At 38.1% G+C, this 26,142-nt stretch overlaps 2 protein-coding genes across 11 annotated transcripts in view; one reads left to right on the top strand and one right to left on the bottom strand.

Moving 5' to 3' along the window:
• The window catches only part of FAM227B (family with sequence similarity 227 member B), a 203,421-nt gene that overhangs the window by 33,694 nt on the left and 143,585 nt on the right, over positions 1-26,142 (top strand). For all 7 annotated transcript variants that reach the window (XM_039490421.1, XM_039490422.1, XM_039490427.1 and 4 more), the window contains exon 11: positions 12,684-12,749. In XM_039490421.1, coding sequence (XP_039346355.1) covers positions 12,684-12,749 — 66 coding nt within the window. The remainder of the gene's footprint in view (positions 1-12,683; positions 12,750-26,142) is intronic.
• The window catches only part of FGF7 (fibroblast growth factor 7), a 97,472-nt gene continuing 77,927 nt past the window's right edge, over positions 6,598-26,142 (bottom strand). For all 4 annotated transcript variants that reach the window (XM_039490439.1, XM_039490440.1, XM_039490437.1 and 1 more), the window contains 2 exons: positions 8,055-8,158; positions 6,598-7,622 (listed from right to left, as the gene is read on the bottom strand). In XM_039490439.1, the coding sequence (XP_039346373.1) occupies positions 7,428-7,622; positions 8,055-8,158 (299 nt within the window). In that variant the 3' untranslated portion in view covers positions 6,598-7,427. The remainder of the gene's footprint in view (positions 7,623-8,054; positions 8,159-26,142) is intronic.

Raw genomic sequence — 26,142 nt, forward strand, 5'->3', positions numbered from 1 at the left:
ATACTAGCTTCGGACCTGAATCAACAAAGCATTTACCTTTAAGCACATGGGTGTTCTGTTGACTTCAAAGTTCCATCGACTTAAATGGCACTAATCGCATGCTTGAAGTAGCTTGCTAGATTGGGACTTTTGAGAACAGACCGATTATGTGTTCACCCAGAGACCAGATTATCCATAAAAGTGCTTGGTTTGAAAAGAACAGTATACTTGTTGGATAATGATTAACCATGTGGCAATCTGAGTGGCTGGTATAATTTCTGTGATAATATTTTAAAAGGCTGCAAAGTAGAACTAAAAGTGAAAACAAATTATATATTTAATATTTTAAAGGCCATGGAAATTGGACAGTTTTGCCACTGTTAACTTTATGCTATATTATACATGTATTTTACAGTAGTAGACATTTAATTGTGTAAAACATATTACAGATACAGCAAAAGATAACTTTGTATTTATCCCATGCAAGGAAGATATATTTTCAAAAAATCAGACTTAAACAAACTCAGAGAACCGGTATGCAGGGTCCCATGGGAAGAAAATCTAAGGAAAAAGGAGTTCAGGAGAGCTGGCAGTTCCGAAAGAGGCAGTATTAAAGGCACAGCAGGAAACTATCTCAGGATGAAGAACAGAGAGAAAGAACAGTAAAACGCCAATGTGGCTGCATTGGGAGCTCTTTAATGACCTAAAAAATCAAAAAGAAATCCTACAAAAAGTGAAAACATTGACAAACTGCTAAGGATAAGTATAAAAGAATAGTGCAAGCATTGTAGGGATAAAATCAGAAAGGGTAAGGCACAAAATGAGTTACACCTGAGCAAGTGACATAAAAGGCAATAAAAAGAGATTTTTATAAACACATTAGGAGCAAGAGAAAGATAAAGAAAAATGTAGATCCACTACTTAGTGGGGAAGGAGAGCTAACAATGGATGACACCAAGAAATCTGAGAGGTTTAATGCCTATTTTAGTTCAGTTTTCACTAAAAAGGTTAATTGTAACCAGATGTGTAACACAATTAATATTAACAACAAAGTGGAAGGAACACAAGCCAGAATAGGGAAAAAACAGGTTAAAATTTTTTAAATAAGTTAGATGTCGTCAAGTGGGCAGGTCCTGACAAAATTTGCCCTGCGGTAGTTAAGGATCTAGATGTAGCAATCTCTGAACAATTAGTGATTATCTTCAAGAACCCATGGAGGACGGTCAAGGCCTCAGAGTACTGGAGAAGGGCTAACACAGTGCCTGTCTTTAAAAGAGGGAACAAAGAAAATCCTAGGGAATAAAAGACCAATCAGCCTAACTTTGATACCTAGAAAGATATTGGAACAAATTAACAAATAATCAATTTATATTATTGCCCGATCTTTAGATTATGTATTAATTATATTGAGTACTTAAGAATCCCCAGTTATCACTTTGAGGGTTCACAGGTTCTTGTCCCTAAATCAGGCCCAGCATTATTTAAATTATTATATAGTTAGGAACCCTGATGTGCACAGTTACAACACTCACACTATAGAAACTCTTTTATATTTACAAATATAGTTTATTTATACATTTAGCACAGTCACAAACACCCCAGCTTAGTAAGGTAGATAGAGCTCCAGAATGTCCATCTGCACATCCATATACTCACATCTTCCCTTGTAGAACAACCTGAAATGTTATCCATCGTCTTCCCCATCACCATCACATCAAAGCAGAATATAATGCAAAGCAGCGAATATAATAAAGGCAAGCTAGCTCACTGGGCTACAGGATGCACCTAGAGGATCATAGGATGATAAATAACAGCCAACATGGATTAATCATGCCAAAACAAACTAATTTCCTTTTTTTATTACTCACCTCATGGATAGTGGGGAAACAGTAGATGTGAGTTGTCTTGATTTTAGTAAGCAAACTAGGGAAATATAATCTAGATGAAATTACTATGAGGTGGGTGCATTATTGGTTGAAAAACCATAGTCAAAGAGTAATTTCAATGGTTCGCTGTCAAACTGCGGGGGATGTATCTACTGGGGACCTACAGAGGTCGGTCCTGGGTTTGATACTATTCAACATTTTCATTATTGACTTGGTTAATGGAGTGGATAAAATTTGTGGATGGCATCACACTGGAAGTGGTTGAATGCATTTTGAAGGGCAGGATTGGAATTCACAATGACCTTGACAAATTGAAGACTGGTCTGAAATCAATAAGATTAAATTCAATATAGACAATTGCAAAGTACTACACTTGGGAATGAAAAATCAAATGCACAATTACAAAATGGGGAATAAGTGGCAAGGCAGTAATATTGGGGGTTACAGTGGATCACAGATTGAATATGGGTCAACAATGTGATGCAATTGCGAAAAAGGCAAATATAATTCTGGGATATATTAACAGCATACTCATACTTTCAGTGCCTGGTGAGATGACACTACTGACACCAGTTAGTTCCCATTTTTTGCTCTATTTTTCTCTATTTAAGACCAGTCTTTGGTCAAACTTTGCCATCCCTTCCCCTCCCTTACATATAGAGTTCCTGCTGCCAATAGAAGTTCAGTGCAGTCTGGAACAATTGTTTTGGAATTAGTTGTGCACCAGGTAGTAGTTCTGGAAGGTGTTTGTGTAATAACAAGTAGATAGCCATATATAGTTGCGTGTTGGTAGTCAACTTGGGTTCTTAGTGTAGTTCAACAGCAAAGCACTGAACTACAGATAGGTACATTTACTAGAAGTGCACTTAATTTATGTTGAAAAGGTGCCAGAAGTGGGAGTGGAAGAATAGATGGCAAGGGAAGAAGCTGGGCTGACAGAAGGGTTTGCACCCCACTTGTATACAATACAATTGTATACTGGGATTGATGTGAGGATTGTCTTAAAAAATATTTGAAAAAGAGTAAATTGGAAATATTTTAATACCAAAAGAAATCTGACAGCCATTCCTTCTTCTTTTCCTTTGTCTTTCTAGCCTTAGATTTTTAGGGTCTTCTTACCTTTGGTTTGGTCAGTTTAGGCTAATTACCTCTGCCACTTTCTAACATCCAAACTCATTTTTCAGGTTTGAGACTGACAAGAGGTATATTTTCTTGTGGGATGGATTTTCAGGATCAGATCCTAGATACTTGCATAATATCGAATGGAAGTTAGGAGACAGTGTAAAGTTCCCACTTGTGCTGCCCTCATCTTTGTGCTTCACTGTGCATGCTTTCCACTATGCACTGGGTTAGAGCAACCTAAGGACTGCTCTAAGTTACACTGGCCTGTAAAGGCCATAAGGAGCTGAAGACCAAACCCAGGAGAAAGGCATAACAGTGATTTCCCAGTCATGGCCCCTTTTCAGTAACCACACTGCTCTTCTCTGCTAAGTTGACAGCAAGGAGAGCAGTGCAGAATATAAGGCCCTGCGCTGACTCTGTGCTGCTACAGGATCACCCTTGCAATTGGGGTGATCCTCCTTGAACCACTTATTCAGCTTTTGCATCCAAAGTATGACAGCAGGGCAGCACAAAGTGACCACAGCCCACCTGAGGATCTGATCCTTTATTATCCCTTTTATTCCTCTATTTCTGTTTTATTGTTCTTTTCCTCTTCCATTATATCCATTTTCTATTTTTTCTGGTTGTATCTGTTAACCCTTGTCTCTTTATTTTGTTATTTCTTCTCTACTGTCCCATAATCTCTGCTCTTTCCCCCCCCCCTCTTTATTGTTGTTTTCTTCTTCCACCTGTGTAGACGCTTTCCTTCCCTTTGTACCTGGGCTAGCTCTCTCCCTTCCTCCCCCATAACAATGCTATATTTCCCTTCCCTTTTCTTTGCACAAACTATCACTTCTTTTTACCCATTGTCCCTGACTTATATCCTTTCTGTGATTCCCTGTTGTAGCACTCCCATATATGACTCCTTTCAGACATCTTATATTCTGCTGAGCTCTTTTGAAGCACTAAAACATCTTCAGTAACCATATCTCCACCTAGGGAGGCAACATAGCACTTCTGTCTACTGCAGAACCAATTCAGCAGCATATGAGGCTGCATTAGAGGGTCTGGCAGAGTAATTTGGATGATAGGTACAAATGGCACCTCATAAATGTTGGCATCCTGGTAACGATCCTGGTTACCCAGCACAGATTTTTTTTTAACCTCACCAAGTCTCCATACATCATGTATGTGCACCACTATAGAGAACAAAGTTCTTAGCATGTGTTATCACTGGCCCTTGATTAAAGGTTGGTTCCAAAAGTCTATTTTGTACTGTAGAATAAAAATACTAACTTAGATGACTTATTCTGGTAAATTAGTTTTGAGTTGTCAGATTTGTTCTTTAGTAAATGGCTTGATAGTTTTGGCTCTTATTGCTAAAGTACAAATGAATTTGAAATAACGATGTGTTTTAAAAAGCACTTGAACTTGGACAGAATTGAGAACTTCATGGGGTGCTCTCTACACATTAATGTCAGGAAAATGTTAGAAATAGTACATAAATATATATCATAATCCTTGGAACATATCTAATTCTATTCTGATAGTGAAAAAGACAGGAAAGATTTTGAATTACATGAGCACTAATATTACAGAAAATTGTTTAAAGTAAGTTGATTTCAAATAACAGAGGACTGGATCTCTCCGCACAGTAAACCTTGTGGGACAGACGTAAGGGAAAATAGGCTCCACCTATACCTAACACTAGTCCAATCACAAGGGGGAAAAAGATATCCGTGAAGATCTGGGGGACACAATGTGGTCCAGAATAGTTAATTATTAGTCAGTAATTTAAAATCTTTTTTAAATGTAACTGCAATTATAGTATTAATTTTAAAATCTAATTTTATTTGATTAGAGAAGCAAATCTAATAACTGAGAATTTACAATACTTCTCTTCCAAAAGTATGAGTATGAAATTACTTATGGGTCCATATGTTTAAAAGAGCTCATCTCCTATTTAGGCACCTAAATGGCATGGCCAGATTTTCAAAAGTGCATGTATCCAGTGGTTCTGATTGAGAACAGTGGCTGTGAGTATGGAGCCCACGTGCTGCTTCATTCTACAAGAACCTCACATGCAGAATTCCCTTAAAATCAATCAGGTAGGCTAGTCCATATAGAAAAATGACATTTCACCTCTCCATGCCAATAATATTTATCATTTTATAATACTTTTTATGTTCAAACATTTAACAAACATTGGGCTAGGTAGTTTCTCCCACAGATAAAGGTGATGATCCGTTTGTGAATGATCCTCTGTGCATGGATCAAAGGGAGCATGATCTGGCCTGTTAATTATATTGCAATGATTTTAAATGTTTTTGTTTTATCTTGATCATCTTTCCTTATAAGCTGGCATTCTTCTTTGCAACATGAACATAGATATTCAACCTCTTCTGATCCTTGATCATATACAGATAGTTCAAGGTGTCACAATGTCAGCCCAATAGGCAAGGCAAATATCAAAAAGTGCAAATAAAAATTACCAACAAAGTTTAAGAAACATTTGATCGTACTGCTCTCTCTTTGAATTACCTAATCATAAGATCTTTAGAAAAGCCAACTCTGATTCTGGATTTAATTTTAAGCATGTTGGCATATGGTTGCATTTTAAATCCAGCTTCAATAGAGTAGCTAAACACAAACAGTGTTAGTGGGGTTTCATTTTTTGCATTCAAAACTTGAACTAACCTAGGCCAGGTCTACTCTAGAAACTTTTGCCAGTACAGTAATGTTGGTTAAGGGTGTGATTTAAAAAACAAACAAAAAAAAAACATTTCTCTACTGGCAAAAGCCCTACTGTAGATGCAGCTCAAGAGTCTGTAGCGGAAAACTGAGCTTTTAACTCCATTGGAAACTGCTTTGAATCTATCCGAGGTTAATGGTGATCATCTAACAGCTGCTTTTTAGTGTAATTATTTGGAGATCTCTGTCCATTTCCTATAGCATACAAGTACTCTTATAATATTAACTGGCAAATTTGTTGCCAGTCTGAAGAGTGACGGCAAGAATTAAAGTAGAGACACTGAACTATTCATGTGGCAATAGTTTATTGAACTATTGCTTTACATCTGTGGATAGAGGATTTAAATCTCTAGTGTCATGAGGTTTCATTGTTATTGGCTAGACTTTCTGGACCATTTCCCCAGGTGGTGTAAATTGGTGTAGCTCCATAGAACTCAGTGCTGATTTGTACCAGCTGAGGATGTAGCCCAATATCTATCAGAGCTACAACCTTACTATATCGGCTGTAACTCTGGGAATGCTATCAAACTTAATTGGCAGGAGTATGTGGCAAAAGATTTTTTACATTTTTGAGTTGTTCCCTGTGAGACTTCATTTGTAAGAATTGCTGCAGGCTGTCATTTTTGTCTGCCATCCAGTGCATGTTGGCAAGAGTGTTGTGTACCAGACTTTGTGTCTGGTCATAGAAAAAAAACAATGCAGCTCAGCCAGACCATTTTGTTATTCCTTTAGAATTAAAAGCATATGAAACAGATGCAGCTTAATAAGTTTTTTTTTATAAATAACATCAACTTAAATAACTTAGAACAATAAAGTTCAAATATAACTTAAAATAAAGTTTAATGCTGTAACAAGAGAAAAAGCATGAATAACGGTGGAAAAACAATATTAAAAGCCATATGCCCTAACAGGAATTATACAAAAGATAGGTTATGTTACATAAAAAACCTTAAGATGTCTGAATTTTTACTTCGTCGTTATATAAAATGTTATTTTGTGGAAAGTGAGATGAAGTACATTTTTATTTATTCCCTATTCCTATTATTTTACATACACTATTTTGAAACATCTTTTAGAGCAGCATTAGGTATTTGTTCTTGTTAATACATTTGACATTTTGTAGTGGTGCAACCTTAATTTTCCAAACAAGCTTTTTTAATTGTAATATGACAGTAACAAATTTACAAGATTTAAGGTTTTTTTCTGATCCTAGTTTATGTATAATTTATCAGTTTCTCTGGGAACTATTTAAAATACTGCTCAATCTCCACATTTAGTATTGACTTGATAATCTGACAAATCATTCCAGCAGCCTTAAAGTCCGACATATTTTACATAACATTATCATCTGCTTTATTATTATTATAGCAGCCATGTTTAATAAGCAGATAGGTTTTTTAAATAAAATATCATCAGATAATCAAGTCATGACTTACTCTTAAGGGTAAATTAATTTAAGAAACTACCCAGTTACTATTACTAACATAATGATTGTACAACTCTTTACAATTTTTTACAACTTTTAGTTACTAAATCTGATTTTGTGTATATTTTCAAATCTTTTTAATGAAGTCTCTTTAAAATAAACATAAATGCGCAAGTCCAGCTTGTTCAGTTTTTCAGTAGTATTCCAGCCTCTCTTGATTACTTGTTCAGTCTTCTTAAAAATAATCTTCCTGCTGGAACTAGTTCTCTATAGATCATATATGATTAGGATATTGCCAAAGGAAGAAAGTGGGATGCTTTGTGTTCTTTCTTTGTTTTTTTACCTTTCATAGGGACACCTTTATGGTTTAATGTCACAAACATCTCTTTCCCTTTGTTTGTCCAGTTTGCTGAAGCATAAGTATTGTAATGGTTTTCTTCAATCAGTTCTCTGAAGTTGCAGTCCTCATTGCATACTTTCTGTTAAGAGTGAATGATAGCATAGCATAAAATTAGCACTTTTGTTCTTTAAATACACAATGGGAGTGAGGAAGTTGGGGGAAGAACATATACCAAATAATAAATACTATTTGTTATTAAAATACTCAATAAATTACTGAGGTCTCTTGAGTCTTAACTAACATATTTTATGTTTTAGCTTTGAATATCCTCCCTTAGGAGCTGAAATATTTAACAAGAGGAGGATTTTTACTAAAACAAGATTAAGGATCTAATCTTTAGTTTCTAAAACCAGGCTTAAAAATCCACCATTGCCATAGGATAAAGATGCAATACATTTCCACTTACTATCAGTAATGTACACAAACTGCACAGAGGTTATGTAAAAATCAGCAGAAAATGTACACAAGTATATATGTCTATAGTATAAGTTCTTTGCAGTATTATCAGTACCTTTCCATAGAGTTTTCCAGACTTGTTCATTGCTAGAAAGTATTCACTTTCCACCCCTTTGATTGCCACTACTCCAACTGCCACTGTTCTTATTTCCAGAATACCTGCAAAGAAACACATTGAAGTCTGTTAACTTTTCATTTGCTTCTTCAGTTTGTCTTAATGATTCTACAATACTTCTGGTTTTATTTAAAATCCTAAACTGGTGAGAGTGGTTATTAAAATAAAAAGTTAATGCAGTTACACATATGTAGTGCAGACAAGAATCGATCATGGTTTTCTTTTTAAAAAATCTCCTGTATATGTATACTCACACCCACTCACAAGGAACTCTGCATGTCAATTTCTAGTGCTGTGTTTCCCACTCACCATATTATTCTAAACTGTACTTGCATTTTTTAAGAATCAGACTGTTTCCTTAAAATTTCTCTGGTTCAGGTTTCCAGCTGAAAGAAATATACATGTTTTAGCCAAGATTCACAGAATTTTTAAAGACCACATTTAAAAGATTTGTGAGAATTTTACCGGTGTCACCTCCTTGAAGAAGCATAAACCTTAGAACTTGTAAATGATGGAAAACAGACCACAGTGTCTTAAGGAAGATAAAGTATCTGCTTGACCTTTATAGGCTTTGAAAACTGATAGGAACTGAAAAGATATCTGCATTTGAAGAGAAATAATCAAAATCTCCAGTACTATCAAAACTTTCTTACTCAAATATCTTTAACCTAGAAAATTTGGAGTTGCCTTAATTTTGTGTTGACTGATAGATGCTATTAACAAATATCCACAGTTACTAGTGTAACACAAAATATTCTTTGTTGATCAAAAATATGGAATTCAGAGTGCACTGTGTAGTTTTCAAATTTAAGCATTTTAATAGTTTAAAGAATATAGTAATTTTGAGTTTGGGCCACACCTTTTCTGAAATGAGGCCATCCTCAGAACAGTTGCTACCTAACTTCCTCTTGTGACTTTCTTTCTACAGAGGGGTCTTTCTAGCTCAGCCAATTCCATTCAGAATCCCGTACCTAACCAAAGTGTGCTGGGCAAGAGAGAAAGAGGATTACATCTTTGACAGGCAGCATTTTACCCAAGTTAACCACCTCTTTCCCAAAGATCATTCTTGATTGATGGTACAGCATCCCCATTCCTATCCACTTATGTATCAGGAATGTGCAGTGGCAGTATTATCCATCATCACTACAGTAATTCAGGAGTGTTAATGTCACATTGTCCTCACCATAGTGTGAGTTTTTCACCTGAAGGATGCAGACCTCCCTCCCAAGCAAGACTTCCATTTAATTTTATCTTTGTTTACAAATTTATGCTCATTTTTTGTGAAGTGGGAGGGAGGAGTGTGTGGGCTGTGGTTGTGGTTTTTGGTTTGTTAGTTTTTTATAATCTGGTGTCATCTGTGCTACTGTATCTCCCTGTTATATGCCTTTTTCTACATTCTCTTGCTCTTCTACTCTTTACTCTTCCCTTTTGCTTCTTTAGTCTGTTGCCTCCTACCCACTTTGCTTCCATGCCATCCCCAGCCTGTATACTTTCTTCCTTTTGTTTTTCCTGCCACCAGATCTAATGCCTCTTCCCTTACTCTGTGGTCCTCTGTTCTTTTATCTGTTCTCTGATACTTCTCTACTCCACTAGAATCTACCAAACTTCAAATAAAATTTTCAAGTTTTTAACGTCTCATTCTGCGTGCAAGCATTGCAAAAAGGATTTGAGCCAAATAACTTCAAAGTGAAGCTCACCAAAAATTCTATTAATTTTCACTTTAAATTTCAAGGTTGTGAAACCCCAGTGGAGCATTCAAACCAGATGATCAGCCTGCATCTAACCAATTAAATATATGTTTGACATTTCTCATCTGTGTGGAAAGAAAATGAGTTAAGGATTTATAATGACTTCGCAGAACAGAGTAGATATGCCTGAGTAAACTGCTATTGATGGCTGAGATAATGTACCTGTTGAAAAGCAGGGAGGCGGGCAGGCACAAGCCTGCCTGTGTCTGAAGGCACCTCCCCCAGCCTAAGGGGAGGAGCTACTGAACCCAGGATTCAAATAATTACTGGGGACAACTGATGAATAACAGGGTCAGGAGTGAGTATCATAGGTACAAAACCAGGGATCCAAAGGCTGTGTCAAAGAGCAGCATATAGTGAGAAATAATATTACTTTTTAAAGGGAAGATGCTAAAATCTGTATTCTAAGTAAATGATACTGTATTAAACTTGGAATTTCTGAATTTGTAATTTTTAGCCCATTATTTCTTAATTTAGTATTGAAATCCACCATTATATTGATTTGTTTTGGGGTTTTTTTGACACATGCCAAACTCATACTTGTATGTTGTCTGTCAGCCTTCAAGTAAATTGGGGTATGCCATCATCTTGCTTGGAATACCAAGAGAATAGTTAAAGAATCAGGAATCAGAATTATATGACCAAACAAATGATCATAACATCTCTAAATCCTACCCTGGAATGTGTGTGCATGACTCCTATTGAAGTCACTGGGAGTTGCATTCAGGTATCCAAGGACAGAATTTGGCATTACTTGTTTGGTTCGTGAATTATGTATAATTATTGGGGATGCTGTGCCATTTTATACAGCCTACCTTGCCAGAATTGAAGGACTTTGTTGAATAAAACCCTAGCTATTATAATTATACCCTATAAATGTGTAAAAAAAATAGTATCAGTTGCAGATTAGTTATATTAATAAATGATGTGGGTTTTGCTTCTTATTTCCTGAAAATCCTCTTTTTGTAAATAAAAGTCAATACTTTTACTATGCTTGAGGAAAAAGAGATAAATTAGGGTTCTTATTTTAAAAATATATTAAGCACTCTTTGGGTTATTATTACATGGCTCTCATAGTTTATATAATAAATAAATAGGATCCTATCTCAGATATCTTTGACTCTCTCATCCACAGAGACTGTGGAATGCCAAGGACATTATTAAGTCTTTGAATGTCACTTTTTTGAAGACGTTCTGCTCCTGTGCGGTGGTGTCCTAGACTGTAGACTTTACATGCACTATCTAATATTACAGCACAAGGTGTTGGGAAGAATAAAGTATCTTTATTGCCAGTAGAAGACTGTGATAAGTGATTTCCCCAAAGCCACAGAGGGAGTTATTGTCAGAGTTGGACTGGGTCTCAGGAATTCCTGATTCTCAGTCCTATGCTCAGAAGACACCTCCCTCTCAAGATTAACTCACATATAATGTAACAGAGTGCTCTCCCTTTAGAGCCAGGAGTAGTCAGCCCTGTTCTGGATGGAAGTCCAGCAGGTGGGTGCTGGGAATCAGTTGACCCAACTGGACAGAATCTAATGATTGGGTCTGATTCCAGGCTGCATGATATAAATGAAGGCCCAAGGTGCATGAAGGAGCCTGCAACCAAAAGAGAGCAGAGATTATGCTCTCCTGTGGCTGGAACAGAATGCTGTAAGAGAACAAGCAGGCCCTATCTACGGCTACAGGAGGCTAGAGGGCCCTCACAATCTCAGTTGAGAAGAAGACTATAGCTTTTGTTGTTGTTTCATGTTTCTTTTTGCTAGATATTGCCTGTTCTAAGAGTATGTCTACACTACAACTGGGAGTGTGCTTCCAGCTTGAGTAGACAGACATGTGTTAGCTCTGCTCAACCTAGCATGCTAAAAGCAGCAGAGCAGGCTGGGGTAGCACAGGCAGGGGCTTGCGCTAGCTGCCCGAATACATAGCCAGGGTGGCCAGGCAGGCTTGTATTCGGCTGGTTAGCCCAAGCTGCTGCCTGTGCTACCCCTGGTTATGCTGCTACTTTTAGCCCACTAGATTTAACAGAACTAGGATTTGTCTGTCTACTTGAGCTGGGAAGCTCACTCCCCGCTGCAGCGTAGAGGTACCCTTAGTCAAACTATGCGTGGTACTACATACCAATCATCTGATGGATGCAATGCTTAATTTGTGCCAAGGCTCAGCCCTGACACATCTAGGCTTGGCAGTTCATAGCTCTGGGCTTGCTGCATCAGTTATGAATGTAAAACAATTGCTTGAGCCCCGACACCTCTTTCATTAGAAATTAAGCACTGAGTTGTAGTAGACTGAGTGCTTAATCCAGCATAATATATCCAGAGAAAACTGAACTAGTCAGCAGAAAAACTGGCTAGCTGTAGATACCTTACTTTAAACTCCCCCAATCCTTCTACCTCCCCCTAAAACAAATACACTCTTGCAGTGATCAAAAATCAGATGTCACAAAAAATCTACTGCCAGCTAGGAAAAAGAAAACCATATTGCATTGCTATATCATCAGATCTCTCTCTATCAGGGGAGAATAGTCATGCGTGTGCCATTTAAAGAATAATTAAGGATAACCCAGAAAAAACTTTACAGATATTTTACCTTTAGGATTTCAATTGCCCTCGCCACATATTAAATAACTAACCTTTGTTTGGTTTAACAAAGAAGGTGAGTTGCCCCCCTTTAATTGCAAGGGTGAGTTTTCCACCTGCTCAGAGGAAAGGGGTCATTGCCCTTTTAAAGCCCTCCCCTGCCCCCAAGATTACCTGTTCCACATAAAAAGTAGGCAGCAGTCAGACAGACCAGGTCAGCAGACATCTTGCCCTGTCTCCCACAGGTGACCGGATGGGGTCCAGACCTCTTTTACCTGAAGCACGTGAGCAGCACCCAACCTCCCACTCATGTAAGTAGTTAAAATACTTCTTCATGATCTGTTGCTGTTATTACCCTAGATGCTTCTTTCTCAAGGGGGCTGGGAAGGCATTTTTCTCTTACCACCAGATTGGGCTAGGCAAGATGTGGGTTTGAGGGAGGGGGTTGGCAGGGAGGGGAAGGGTGGCCTTCCCTACTGCAGGTTAAGCATCTATTAGGTTAGGAAAAGGGGCATTAAGCTATACTGTCACAATTCATCATGTAAACTTGTGACAAACGTCCTGTGCAGACGTATTCTGCAGGGAATCGACATGGTGATCAGATCAAATGGACTGGTAAAGGATTTAAAGGAGGTATTCTTTAACGGATCAGAGAAGGGGGGTTTGGGGCTCCTACAACTGGTATAGTGAGGAGTCAACCACTACCACTCCTTTATAGCCCCCCTTAACCCTCAGACAGAGCAGCGGGTTGGCTGGGACCAGGATAGGGGAAGGGGGAAGGCTGATGGCAGCCCCCAAGTATTTGGAAAGAATTATGGAATTACCTGCACTGTAAAATTTTATCTGATGGTTAGTCTCAGATATTTAAGACTAGAGTTGTGGTCTAATTAAAGCACATCCCATGTCTCCTGTCTTCCTGGCGTAGCCAGACAATGCCTGGATGGTTTTACACGGCCCATTAGGGTGTGTCATAAACATACAGCTAAGGATAGCATAAAATCCCTCTTTACCCTGTAAAGGGTAAATTCCTCTTTTACCTGTAAAGGGTTAAGAAGCTCAGATAACCTGGTTGGCACCTGACCAAAAGGACCAATAAGGGGAGAAGATACTTTCAAATCTGTGGGGGAAGGTTTTTGTTTGTGTCTTTGTTTTGTTCTGTTCGAGTCAGCAAGGAATCAGGGCAGGAAAAATACATCTCCTTAAGCATATCTGGACTAAGCATCTAGTATTGCAGAAATAGTAAGTAATAGCAAAGAAATGTGTTAGATTATCTTTTGTTTCAGCTTGTGAATTTTCCCTGTGCTAAGAGGGAGGTTTATCCCTGCTTTTGTAACTTTAAAGTTTTTCCTAGAGGGGAAATCCTCTGTGTTTTTGAATCGTTTGTTATTCTGTAAAGTACTTACCATCCTGATTTTACAGAGGTGATTCTTTTACCTTTTCTTTAATTAAAATTCTTCTTTTAAGAACCCAATTGATTTTTCATTGTTCTTAAGATCCAAGGGTTTCGGTCTGTGTTCACCTGTACCAGTTGGTGAGGATATTATTCTCAAGCCTTCCCCAGGAAAGGGAGTGCAGGGCTTGGGGGAATATTTTGGGGAAATAGGACTCCAAGTGGTCCTTTCCCTGTTTCTTTGTCTAAATCACTTGGTGGTGGCAGCATACTGTTCAAGAACAAGGTGGAACTTGTGACATGGGAAAGTTTTAATCTAAGATGGTAAAAATAAGCTTAGGGGGTCTTTCATGCGGGTCCCCACATCTGTACCCCAGAGTTCAGAGTGGGGAAGGAACCCTGACAGGGTGTGAAACTGTGATGGCCTCAAATGTTTTTGAATGCTTTAAGGTCCTTGACAGTAGCTCAAAAGATACAGGATAGCTCTGTAAAAACTAAAACTATCCTTTGAAAATCAAGAGGGTAGCAGTGCTATACCACATAAAATAAACTGCTCATTATTTTCTTGAAATCAAACAATTTAAAAATAATCTGTTTTTCTCTTTTTCAACAAATAGAACCTTAAAGCCTCCAGTCAGTAAATCATCCCTGTTCAGAGAAATGCTTAAATAACGTGCTTAGTCCCATTGAAGTCAATAAGCCTTGTCAGTGTTTTCTTACATAGGGAGGGATTTAAGCATGTTCTTAAGTGCTTTCCTGATTAGGAGCCCAAAAATGTAAGGATTAGTTCTGCATACAGTAACTACTGGATGAAATTTACAAAAGTGCTCAGCATTGACCTAACTACGCTCCCATTGAAATGAATGCGAGTTTACCATTGACTTTAGTTGGAGCAGAGTTAGGCCCATGCAGAACATTTAAAAAAATTTAAGAAATCCTATTTTTTTCTCATAAGCAGAGTCACTTTGTAGTCCTCTACTTAGAACAAAGTATATGTGCAGTAGGAACAGTTTGTAGGTTTGAGTCCAAACTGAATTCTTACATTAGGAAAGAACTTACAACTTTAGTCTATCCCCCTACAGGCCATTACTTGAATTTCAAGTGATATTGATTCCACAATAGTGGAAGTAGATTTCGTTCGAATAGTTGATTTTACCATCTAACATTTTTGTATATTTAAATTTATTTTTTAATTCAATTTAAAATTTCTGAGCAAGCTTCTGGGTAATTATTTTGTATGTATCTTTGATAAAAACGTTTTGCTTTTCATATCTTACAGGTGTTTATAAATGTTTCACCAGTTATATACTGGCAAGAAATATATGCATGAAAAGAGTCTAATGACGTCTATCATTATGTCATTAGATACTCTTAATAGGTGTATATTTCTATGACATTGTTTCAACTATTAGAGAATAAATTATAAACAAAATATGGACACCTTTATATATAATGTATTTATAATGATATAAATACAATATGCACATACTTTGCATAATATCCAAAATGTTATATTTATATATGCCACATCCACATAACCATAAGCAAATATGCACACGCTGTGTTCTTGTATGTTAATAGAACATTGATATGCCACTATATATAAATGTGGACTTAAAAATAATATAATATATGATGGACTTAAAAATTGAAAATATTTTAAAATAATTCAGTATATTAGGTTACAAATTTTAAATGTAATTAAAACCCCCAAAGCATATATAAAACATATATGCTTGGTCCATTTTGTCACTGATTCAATATGAATGTTTTTAATTTAACAATGAGGTTAAAATATGTCTCCCTGCATATGGCAATGATTTTAATACCTTGACAAAAATCACAAGCATAGCAAAACGTTTTCACATGCAAGTAACTATTAGAATCATAAATTTAGCATCTGTCAAATTATTCCAGCCTTGGTGTAGTGGAATTTTAATACGAATCTGAAATCTGCAGTATATGCAGTAAGTACATTAGCTGCATGAATACACGTGTGTGTAGTATATATTTTCACATGCTGAGAACATCTTAATTTCACCTTCCATGCTTAGTCTCCATCCAAAAGTGAACATTTTTGCTAATTTTAAGTAAAATCCCTTCCACAATTTTTGTGTTATGTCCATGTACAAGAAAACAAACACCTTTCTCTCTCTAAAATGTTGCCATATTTCTTTTCAACGTGGATAGATCAAAAATGGCTGATTTTGAAACTTGACATGGAAACAGTCCTCACTGAGGAGTAGCATATATCCATGACTAAATTAAAACAAGACTGGTTGAAAAATGAACAAAATTGTGAATGTTTGAAAATGACATATTCAGCATTTGATGAACAGATTTTCAGTCAAGGTGAAATTCTGATAATGAGCACATAGCCTGAGTGTCAACCATATGCGAGTGGCCCTGGAGGAGCAGACTCTTTGGCTGTCTCTGGGTATCTGGACTACAACTTCAGCGTGGCCAATAAAGCAGGATTTGGGCTGGAGTAGTAATGTGGCCACAGCTCCTCCCTGATATATATGTGTATATGGCAGTGGAATTATGTAGTAGATGGGCCAACTGAACAATGGCTTGTACCCAGCAGGTCTTTCCTCTTACCTTTTGACATAAATCTAAGAATTTGCAGTTATAGAGATACAGTGGCCCTTTTTGAATTCTTTGAAAGATGTTCATGCTTCAGTTGTATGTTGTTAGTGGAGCTGGGCAGAAAACCGGAAATCTGTTTAGCAGAACAATACTAAATTTGGTTTCAGTCTGATACAAACCAAACCAAAGAATTCTAAACGTTTAATGAAAAAATGAGAAAGAGAGCCCCAGAATGGCCAAGTGGTGAGTGCACTCACCTGGAATGTGGAGACCCAGATTAAAGTTATTGCTGCAAACCAGACAGAGCAGGGACTTGGATCTGGGTTTCCCGTGTCTAACGCGAGGGCCCTATCCACGGGGCTGGTGGCTATTCTGCAGTGCAAAAGTATGTCTCTCTGTCTCTCATTTTTTCCACCCTTGACCTGAGAAGCCTTTCCTGATAAAAGTGTTGTTCAGACCAATACTTTTCTGCAAAAAGTTTAGGGTTCAACAAATTGTTGTTTTCTGTTTAAAAAAAATGTTTTGGTGAAATATTCCTGACCAACTCTAGTTATTAGTAATTTAGTTACGACTGGTGTTATGCTACTACATGCTTTCCTAAGGAAACTAGGAGACATCAGTCAACCAGGTTTCTGAGTGGAATATTTCTTATCCTGTTTTTCTTATTTCATTTTCCCCTCCCCCTTTCTTTTTCCTTTTTCTTTCTTCAGTAAGGATGATAATATGGAACATATGCATGAAGGCAGTATGGCTGATGGAAATGAGTATCTAGAAATGGAAATTACCACATCTGAAGTGGAAAAAATCCCTTAAAGAGTTTAATGCGCTCAAATTGTGGGGACCAGATAACTTCTGCCCCAGATACTGAAAGACTGGCACAAGAGATTGCTAGTCTGGTAGCAAGTATTTTTAATAAATCTATCTGTTTGGGGGTACTACAATTTGCCTGGAGAATAACTAATGTACCTATAGTTAACAAAGGCAGAAAAAGTGACCTGAACAATTACAGACCTGTTAGTCTGACTTCAGAAGTAGGCATGGCTTTAGAACAAATTGTGAAGGAAAGACGAAATTAAATTCATAGAGGTCAATGGTAAAGGAGATGTAACACAACATGGATTTACGAAAGGTAGAACCCAGTTTCCTTCTTTGAGAAAATAACTTACTTTTTTATATAAGTGAAGTGCAGTAGATCTAATTTACTTGGACATCAGCATAGTATTTGATAGGGTGCCATGGGAAATTATTTGTTAAATTAGGAAAGCTGGTGATAAGTACAAGAACTGTAAGATGGATAAGGAACTGGCTAAAGGGGACAACGCAGTGGGTTGTGCTGAACTGGAGGGAGGCTACTAGTGGAGTTCCTCAAAGATCAGTCTTGGTACCAATCTTATTAAATATTTGTATTAATGACCTTGGCTCATAAAGTAGGAGTGTCCAGATGAAATTTGCTGATAATACAAAGTTGGGAAGCATCGTCAGTACAGAGAAGGTACAGAATATTATACAGGAAGAGCTGGATGACCTTGCAGATAGGAGTGAAATAAATTAGATGAAATTCAGTAATACAAAGTGCAAGGTTAAGCACTTAGAGTCTAATAATAAGAATTTCTGCTACAAGCTAGGGGCTTACCAGTCGGAAGTGACAGAGGAGGAGAGAGACTTGTGTGGGGGGTGGGTCGCTCACAGGATGACTATGATCCACCAATGTTATGCAGCCATGAAAAAGGCAAATGTGATCCTAGGGTGGTATCAGGCAAGGAATTTCCAGCAAAGGTAGTGAAGTATTAATGCCATTGTACAACTCTGGACACCTATGTCCAAGAAAGATGATTTTAAACTGGAACAGATGTAGAAAAAGAGCAAGTAGAATGATCAAGGGATGAAAGGTCTATCTTATGAGGGGAGACTGGACGAGCTTGGCTTGTTTAGTCTAGCAAAAAGAAGGCTGAGAGGGGATATGATTGCTGTCTATAAATACAATAGGAGGGAGGTAAATACCAGGGGCGGGGGGGTGTGAAGTGCTATCTAAGCTAAAGGACAATGTTGGTGCAAGAACAAATGGATATAAATTGGCCATGAACAAATTCAGGATGGAAATTAGAAGACAGTTTCTAACCATCAGAGGGGTGAAGTTCTGGAACTGGCTCCCCAATAGGAGTTCTGTGAGCAAACAACTTAATTAATTTTAAGAGTAAACTGGACAAATTTATTACTGCAACTGTATGACGGGGTTGGTTGTGATGGTAGGGGGAAGAGCTTAACAGTTCTGGGGCTTACTTCCATTTTAAGTTTTATGTTTCCTAAAAGATCATGCTTCAGGGTTTCAGCCAGCCACTTGCAAGTGTCAGGAAAGGATTCCCCCCTCTAATGTCTTCGGGGTTTTTTTTAAATCTCTTTCCTCTGAAGCATCAGGGATAGCCACAGCTGGAGATGAGACATTAGACAAGGAGGCCAGCCTCTGAGGTGACACTGAGCATTCTCTCTTTCAGGTGTTTGGCTGGCTGGTTCTTGCTCACATGTTCAGGGTCTAACTGATCACTAGATGTGGAGACGGGAAGGAATTTCCCCCCAGTTCAGATTGGCAGGAACTTTGTTGAGTTTTTGCCTTTTTCTGCAGCATGTGGGTGTGGGATACTTGCCAGGATTATGTGGGTATATCTCAATCATTTCCCTGCCATTGTGGGGGCCTTGGGCACCGGTGCATCTTGGTCTCTCCTATTCCCTGTCTATGGTACATAATAGTCTGATCACCTGTGGGCTGTAATACTTTGGTCTAAAGTTGGTTGTTAGGTGTAGTGTGTGGGTGGTAGGTGGTTCTGGTGGCCTGTGATATACAGGAGATGATCAGATAGACCCTTTGACCTCAAACTCTTTCTGAAATTCAGAAAACTACATTCATGTTTTGACTGGATTGGGCAACGCCATTGATTGCTTTCCTTCCAAGTGCCATAAAGGCCTCAATTTTCTGAACTATAGGCAGTTGGGAAGGCACAGGCCTTTTCCTCCTTAGGGGTTTGTATGATTAAGTCCAACAACAAAACAGCAATATTATGTCATGAAGGGAGACAGTATGAAGGAACCATCAAACAACCTTGGTTATGCAAACTCCCTCACTGATGCTGAAGAAAATTCACTGTATCCATTCTAGTGTATGTTTGATGCCTAGTTTACCTTAGGAAGCTGATCCTGTTCATTTCAGGGTCCCTCTGCACAAAAAAGCAGCAAATGTGAACTTCTTTCTAGCTGGGTTTTTAATCTCACATGTGAACTCCCATTGGCTGATTTGCCTGAAGGAAGAGGATCAATACAAGCAGATGATGGGGAAAAAATGGGCAGTAGTGGCAAGTCAACATACAAAAGTTTGTAGATTGTTTTAAACCAGTGGTTCTCAAACTGGGGCCGCCGCTTGTGTAGGCAGGCTGGGCCAGTTTGTTTACCTGCCCCGTCTGCAGGTCTGGCCAATTGTGGCTCCCACTGGCCACGGTTCACTGCTCCAGGCCAATGGGAGCTGCTGGAAGCGGTGCGGGCCGAGGGAAGTACTGGCTGCCACTTCCAGCAACTCCCATTGGCCTGCAGCGGCGAACCGTGGGAGCCTCGATCAGCTGGACCTGCGGATGGGGCAGGTAAACAAACCGGCCCGGCCCGCCAGGGGTTTTCCCTATACAAGCGGCAGCCCCAGTTTGAGAGCCACTGTTTAAAACATTAAGGGTGAAATTCTGGCCCCACTGAATTAAATGGCAAAACTTCCACTGACTTCAATAGGACCAGAATTTAATTTTGAGTTGTGGAAGCAAGAAATGCTTGCTCAGTAGGGTATGCAGGACAATAATAAAATGCACTGAATTCTCTGGTCATTTCAAAGTTTCCTATGATTTTAAAGCAGTCTGGTTCAGACCTGGAATCAGTTTTGTGTGGTATCTCGACTTTTACAGTAGCCAGTACCGGACACTTCAGAGGAAGGTACAAGAAACTACACAGCAGGCGGATGTGGAAAAATCCACCCACATAAAAGCCTCTTTTTCATACCTAATAGTCAAACCAGTCCCTAAGGCTTGAAGCATAGGGTTTTATATCCCTTCCAAAAAAAATTCTAAGTGTTAACTGTTAGTACTGTGAATCTTCTTGTTATCCAGATAAATGTCTAGTACCACTTTGAATAATCTTGTTAAATTTTTTACTTCAACAACATCCTGTGGCAATGAGTTCTACAGTCTGATTATGCACTGTGTGAAAATGTATTTCTTAGCAGTTTTAAATTTGCTGCCTTTCAATTTAAATGAGAAGACTCCTTGTATTATGAAACAATGCTTTTACATACCATATTTTTACCTTGTCTGCTCTTGCTTGTCTCTTTTCAAAATAAATAATCCCAATCCTTTTAATTTCTTTTCATATGAAAGGATGAGAATCCAACAAGAGAGGAAGAGAAAGAGGAAACTTTTACACTTTTTTTGTTTGGAAACAGCAATTAATTGTTCAGTTTGAGTCGTTTTGTTATTTTAGTGGCATTATCTTAGTGTCTTAAATTTATTATATAATCATACTGAAAATGCTGAAGAAGGGAGCAATCTGAAAACCTAGGTCAGAGCATGGCTTTGCCTATAAATGTTATTAGAACAATCCAAACATTGAGATCCAGTAGTTCTTAGCATAGAATCTATGTTAAATAAATTAAAAATAATCTAATCTATTATGGCTATCCTGGATCCATATAGATTCTTAATCTACATGGTTGGTGAGCAAAAGGCAACCAATGTCATATGTGTTGCCATGTGTATGAGGCCAACAGTCAGAGCCAATGTAAAAAGTAGAAAACAATGAACTACATTCAAGACGTGGAAAAAAATATTCACCGTGAATTAGTGAAAACACACAGCAAGAAAACCTTAAGGAGTCAACGAGGTTAAAACAACTTTGCAAGACTAAAACGCCTACAAACCACAAAACAGATGCTGGCATTACTGTAAAGTGCAGCTGTTCCATGAGCAGAGCATAGGTTTGTGTAGTGAATGTGTTTTTTGCAGCTTGGATTCTCATATGCAACTACCGACCACAAATATGGAGGCACAAGTGCTCCTACCCATAACATTCCATTGAAGCAACTCTGCGAAAGAAGCTTCTGGCGTTACTATCTCTGCTATAAACAACCAGAAAAGTCGATAGGAACTCCTTATGTCTCACCTTCACTAGACAGCAGCTCAATATACTTCCTCTACTTAAGAGAAGTGTTTCTTTGGCCTTTGACCTACCATGTAGGAAACATTTTTCCACGCCACCACCAGTTAGGCTTGCACATGAGTAAAAATAATTACATGTACTTAACTCTGCCTCATACTGAGCAGTTGTTAGTCTCTATGCTTGCATCCTTACAAATGACCTGGATAAAAAAGGAGCAGTCCCCAAGTGGAATATATAATGTATGAGGAAACATGTACCAAACTGATATCTCCAACATGATGATGAGGTGTTTAACAACCAGTATTATTACTATTACCTGTTTTGCAATAGCACCAGCAGAGATCAGTGGTCCATTGTGCTGAGAATTGCACAGATGCAGGATGAAAGAAGGGCATGCAAAAAATAAGTAGAATGATTAGAGTTGTGGATGGTAAAGGTTAGCTTGGTTCCTTTTTGTTGTGTGCGTCTGAGGGTGTGGATGGGAGTTTTGTTGATTTTTGTATGTGTTTTACAGATTGGGGTTGAAGGGAGAGGCATGAAGGGATGACTTAATAGGCTCCAGGAAGCAGGAAAGACAAAGGACTAGGAAGAGTGAAATTGAAGGGACAGAGAAACAGAGATGAGGATAGGGAAAGAGCAAAATAGGGAAGAAAGACGCCAGCTGAGGGACTGTGAAGGATGGGGTGGAGGCAGTCAAAACAAGCAGTCAGTCAGCAAACAGAAAATGTCCAAAACCTTAAGTGAAGGCAGCAGAGTGTGAGGACATCTCCTGTGTCCTGGGAGCTATGAAGAGGTGCTTGGTTACCCGCTCCTGTTGGGGTAGTCTCCAATTTCTAGGACTGGCTCTGCCCGTTTTCCCTCTCCAAAGCTCATGTGGTTGGGGAAGAGGGGCTTGCATGTGACCTAATGCCTCTGGTAGAACCCCTAAAATCCCAATGAAGTTTGAGTCCAAAGGAATTAGGGGTTGGAACATGTTTCCTCCTTATTCCTGCTAGAAGGCAGGGATTACTTCTTGGCAGTAAAAGGTGCTCTCATTCGTTTTTCTGTGCTCCATATTCTGCTCATCATTTTTTACCTTGGACTTACACATTCTGGCACATTTTCCTGCACTGTGCAGGATCAATTATTTTATTTCTCTGTGATCAGCTTACCAGCCAAAATGCTGAGAACATGATTCTTTCCTGACACTTTTCTACTTTAGAGGATGAGAATGTGACGCCAACCATTCCTTGCTGTTTCTAAGAACTGTCAGCTCAACCGTCAGAACAGCCTAATTTTAGGCATCCAACCAGCAGGGCCGCCCAGAGGGGGGTGCAAGTGGGGCAATTTGCCCCAGGCCCCGGGCCCTATAGGGCCCCCCCACGAGAATATAGTATTCCATAATATTGCAACTTTTTTATGGAAGGGGCCCCCGAAATTGCTTTGCCCCAGGCCCCCTGAATCCTCTGGGCGGCCCTGCCAACCAGACCTAACCTACTTCAAAACACCTTTCCCACTAGCTTTCCTTCTGACTTCTCCTTAGCTCCAAGAAGCCTATATGACCAATAGTCTTTTATTGGCCATCAGTGTATGCAAAGTGGGTGCGCTCTGACAAGAATGCCCAGGGAGCAATGGGAAAAGATTCTTAAGTGTAGGTTTTGTACTATGGAAGCCCTATGCATATGGCCCCATTTCCAAACACTCCAACATCATCTGGTGTTTTTGCAAATAGCTCTCTCCTCCTAATGTCCCTGTGGATACTGCTCTCCCAGAATGAAAGCCCCACTCACAAGTACCATTTTTATCTATAGCCTTTGCTGCAGGAGGGTTTTGGCATCAGAAACATTTTCCAGCAGATCAGCTACCATGGATTTTTCCCTCAGTTGTTCCTCTAGATTGGCATATGTGTATGTTATGAGAAGACATTTTCAGGTAAAGAATGAAACCTGTATCACAGTGGTTGTGAGCCTACTTGCTCCCCTTTTAAAACTGCCTTTAAATGCTGGAAAGAAAGGGAAAGAAATAGAGGAGGTATAGTTCCTCGGGAAAGGCAGACAAAGACAAAATTCACCATAGGATCTATCTCTTATGCATTGTAAGCACTTTCCCTTTAAAATTGATATTTGTTCATTTTTAACACCTCTAAAGTGTATTTTTAAAAAATTCTAAATGTTTCATAATGGCAGAATTTTCTTCCATCTCTACATATGAAAACATCTTTGTTTTTTTAACCTTCTGCACATGATATATCACATTTGATCCGTATATCAAAATAATCAATTATGAAAGCAGAAAGTTCGCTGATTTTTTATGAAGACAGAAACTGGCATTGACCAAAAAAAAGCATTTGTAGGGAACTTGTACATAAAACATCTAGTGAGCACTGCCCTTAAGTAAATTGTCTTGGATCTCAAATTGGTAAAGATGGGACAGGAAAGACTTGGATGACGAATAAGTGAAATAAAAATGAAACTGTTTTTAACTGCGGCTAACTTGTGTTTCTAATTAATTAATTTGGGAATGCAATGCATGTTTACGAGTTCAAATGACCTTTAAGATGATTCAAGGCCAAGAAAAAAAAACCCTCTATTTTTTGCTTACGACAGAGTTTAAATGTAGTTTATGCTATTTGCTCTTTTATTCTGAACATTTAATAAGTTAATGTTTGTGCTTTTTAAAGTATTAATAGCAATCAAGAAAGTACAAATTAAAAGAGGTTCAATTGTATATACTTTTGGAAATGTTTCACATAGACTTTATTGATGTTAACTTGTGCATGCTTGCATTATGTGAGACAGCACAGTAAATACATTCATTAACTGGCTAATTAAATTTGAAGAGTCTTTCTAGAAGACTATATCAGTATTTATATGCTGAAAGTAGTTACATACTTTAATGGAACTGATTTGTAGATCGGTTTTAAGAAGCACCACCTTCTTTGACACAATTGTATATAGATACAGTATTATTTTGAGTGTATCATTTTAGATGTGATATTTTTTATTAGTTGTATGCATCTTTAAAGTCCATTTTTAAATAGAGCAATTTGTGAGGTTGTCTTTTTCAAACAGAATGGAGTGGAATACAAATTAACATAAGTATTCATCTAAAAGATGTATCAGATTGAACTCTTTTCCTTTCTTGTTATTGAATTAAATTCTCTTTTATCATATTACTGTTCACAGAGTTAAGAATTTTAGTTTATATTCTGAACTGGCTTCAGCAAAACAATTGAAGGTTTGTACCAGCAGGTACTATACAGAACTGACTTTAGTGAACTCTGTAATTTCACACAGAGATTTAAAAAATCAACATATTTTACACACAGAAAAATAAATTACTTGTACTTACCTGGAATATACTGTATATGCATTTTTAATAAATTTCTAGTTGCTTCTATTTACACTTCCTAAGCAGTATTCAAATGGCAACAGAAAACAACTGACACATCAGACGTATTCCAGCTGATCCTCATATCCACTGTTTCTTTTCTTCTCTAAATATAACCCTTCACCTTTGCTTCTTCCTTTGATTCAATGACACTGGAGTCTGGATTTCATGACATGACATACAAATGAAAAATGTACTATCATTTATTGTAGGAGCCAGTGCAAAGGGACAAAAAAGATTTGAGTCTGAATTTGTCTAGCTTCAGTTTCCCACCATTAGATGTTGTTATGCCATTGCCCTTTTAGATTAAAGAGTTTTTGCTATCAGAATTTCTCTTCCAGTTTAGGTACATATCTACCATGATCAAGTTTCCTCTTAATCTTCTCTTTGATAAACTGAATAGAATGAGTTACTTAAATCTTTCCCTATAAGGATGAATTTTCACACCTTGAATCATTGGTATTGCTGTTTTCTGAACCCTTCCAATTTTTCAACATCCTTTTAAAAGTGTGGACACCAGAACTAGACAAAGTATTCCAGTAATGGTCTCACTAAGAAGTAATACCACCTTCCTGCCTCTATTCAATATTTCTCAACCATCATATTCTCAGTCTTGATCACAGTATTGTGCTGAGAGCTGATGTTCAGTTACTTATCCACCACAACTCCAAGTCTTCTATGGAGTACTGCTCGCAGTCTTCCATCCATTAAGTGTACCCTACATTCTTTTTGACTAGATGTGGGACCTTGAATTTGTCAGTAGAAAAACACATGTTGTTCAAGGGAGCCCAGCCACAAGCAATCCAAATTGCTCTGTAAAAATTACTTCCCTAATCATTAGAGAGATAAGGTGGGTGGGGTGATCTTTTATTGGACCAACTTGTGCTGATGAGAGAGAAGTTTATGAGCTTACACAGAGCTCTTTTTTCAGGTGTACCTCACCCACTTTATCTCTCTAATATCCTGGGACCGACATGGCTACAACAACACTTCCTTAATCATTATTTACCACTCCATCAAATTTTGTGTCACTTGCAAACTTTCCCAGCAATGATTTCCTATTTTTTTCCAGATCGTTGATAAAGATATTGAATAGCACTGGGCTATGAACTCTTTTCTACAGGACACCATTAGAAACACCCTCAATGGATGATGATTATGATGGTTTATGGTTA

The sequence above is a fragment of the Mauremys reevesii genome, linkage group 10 (assembly GCF_016161935.1).
Source record: "Mauremys reevesii isolate NIE-2019 linkage group 10, ASM1616193v1, whole genome shotgun sequence".
In the NCBI taxonomy this organism is placed as follows: domain Eukaryota; kingdom Metazoa; phylum Chordata; order Testudines; family Geoemydidae; genus Mauremys; species Mauremys reevesii.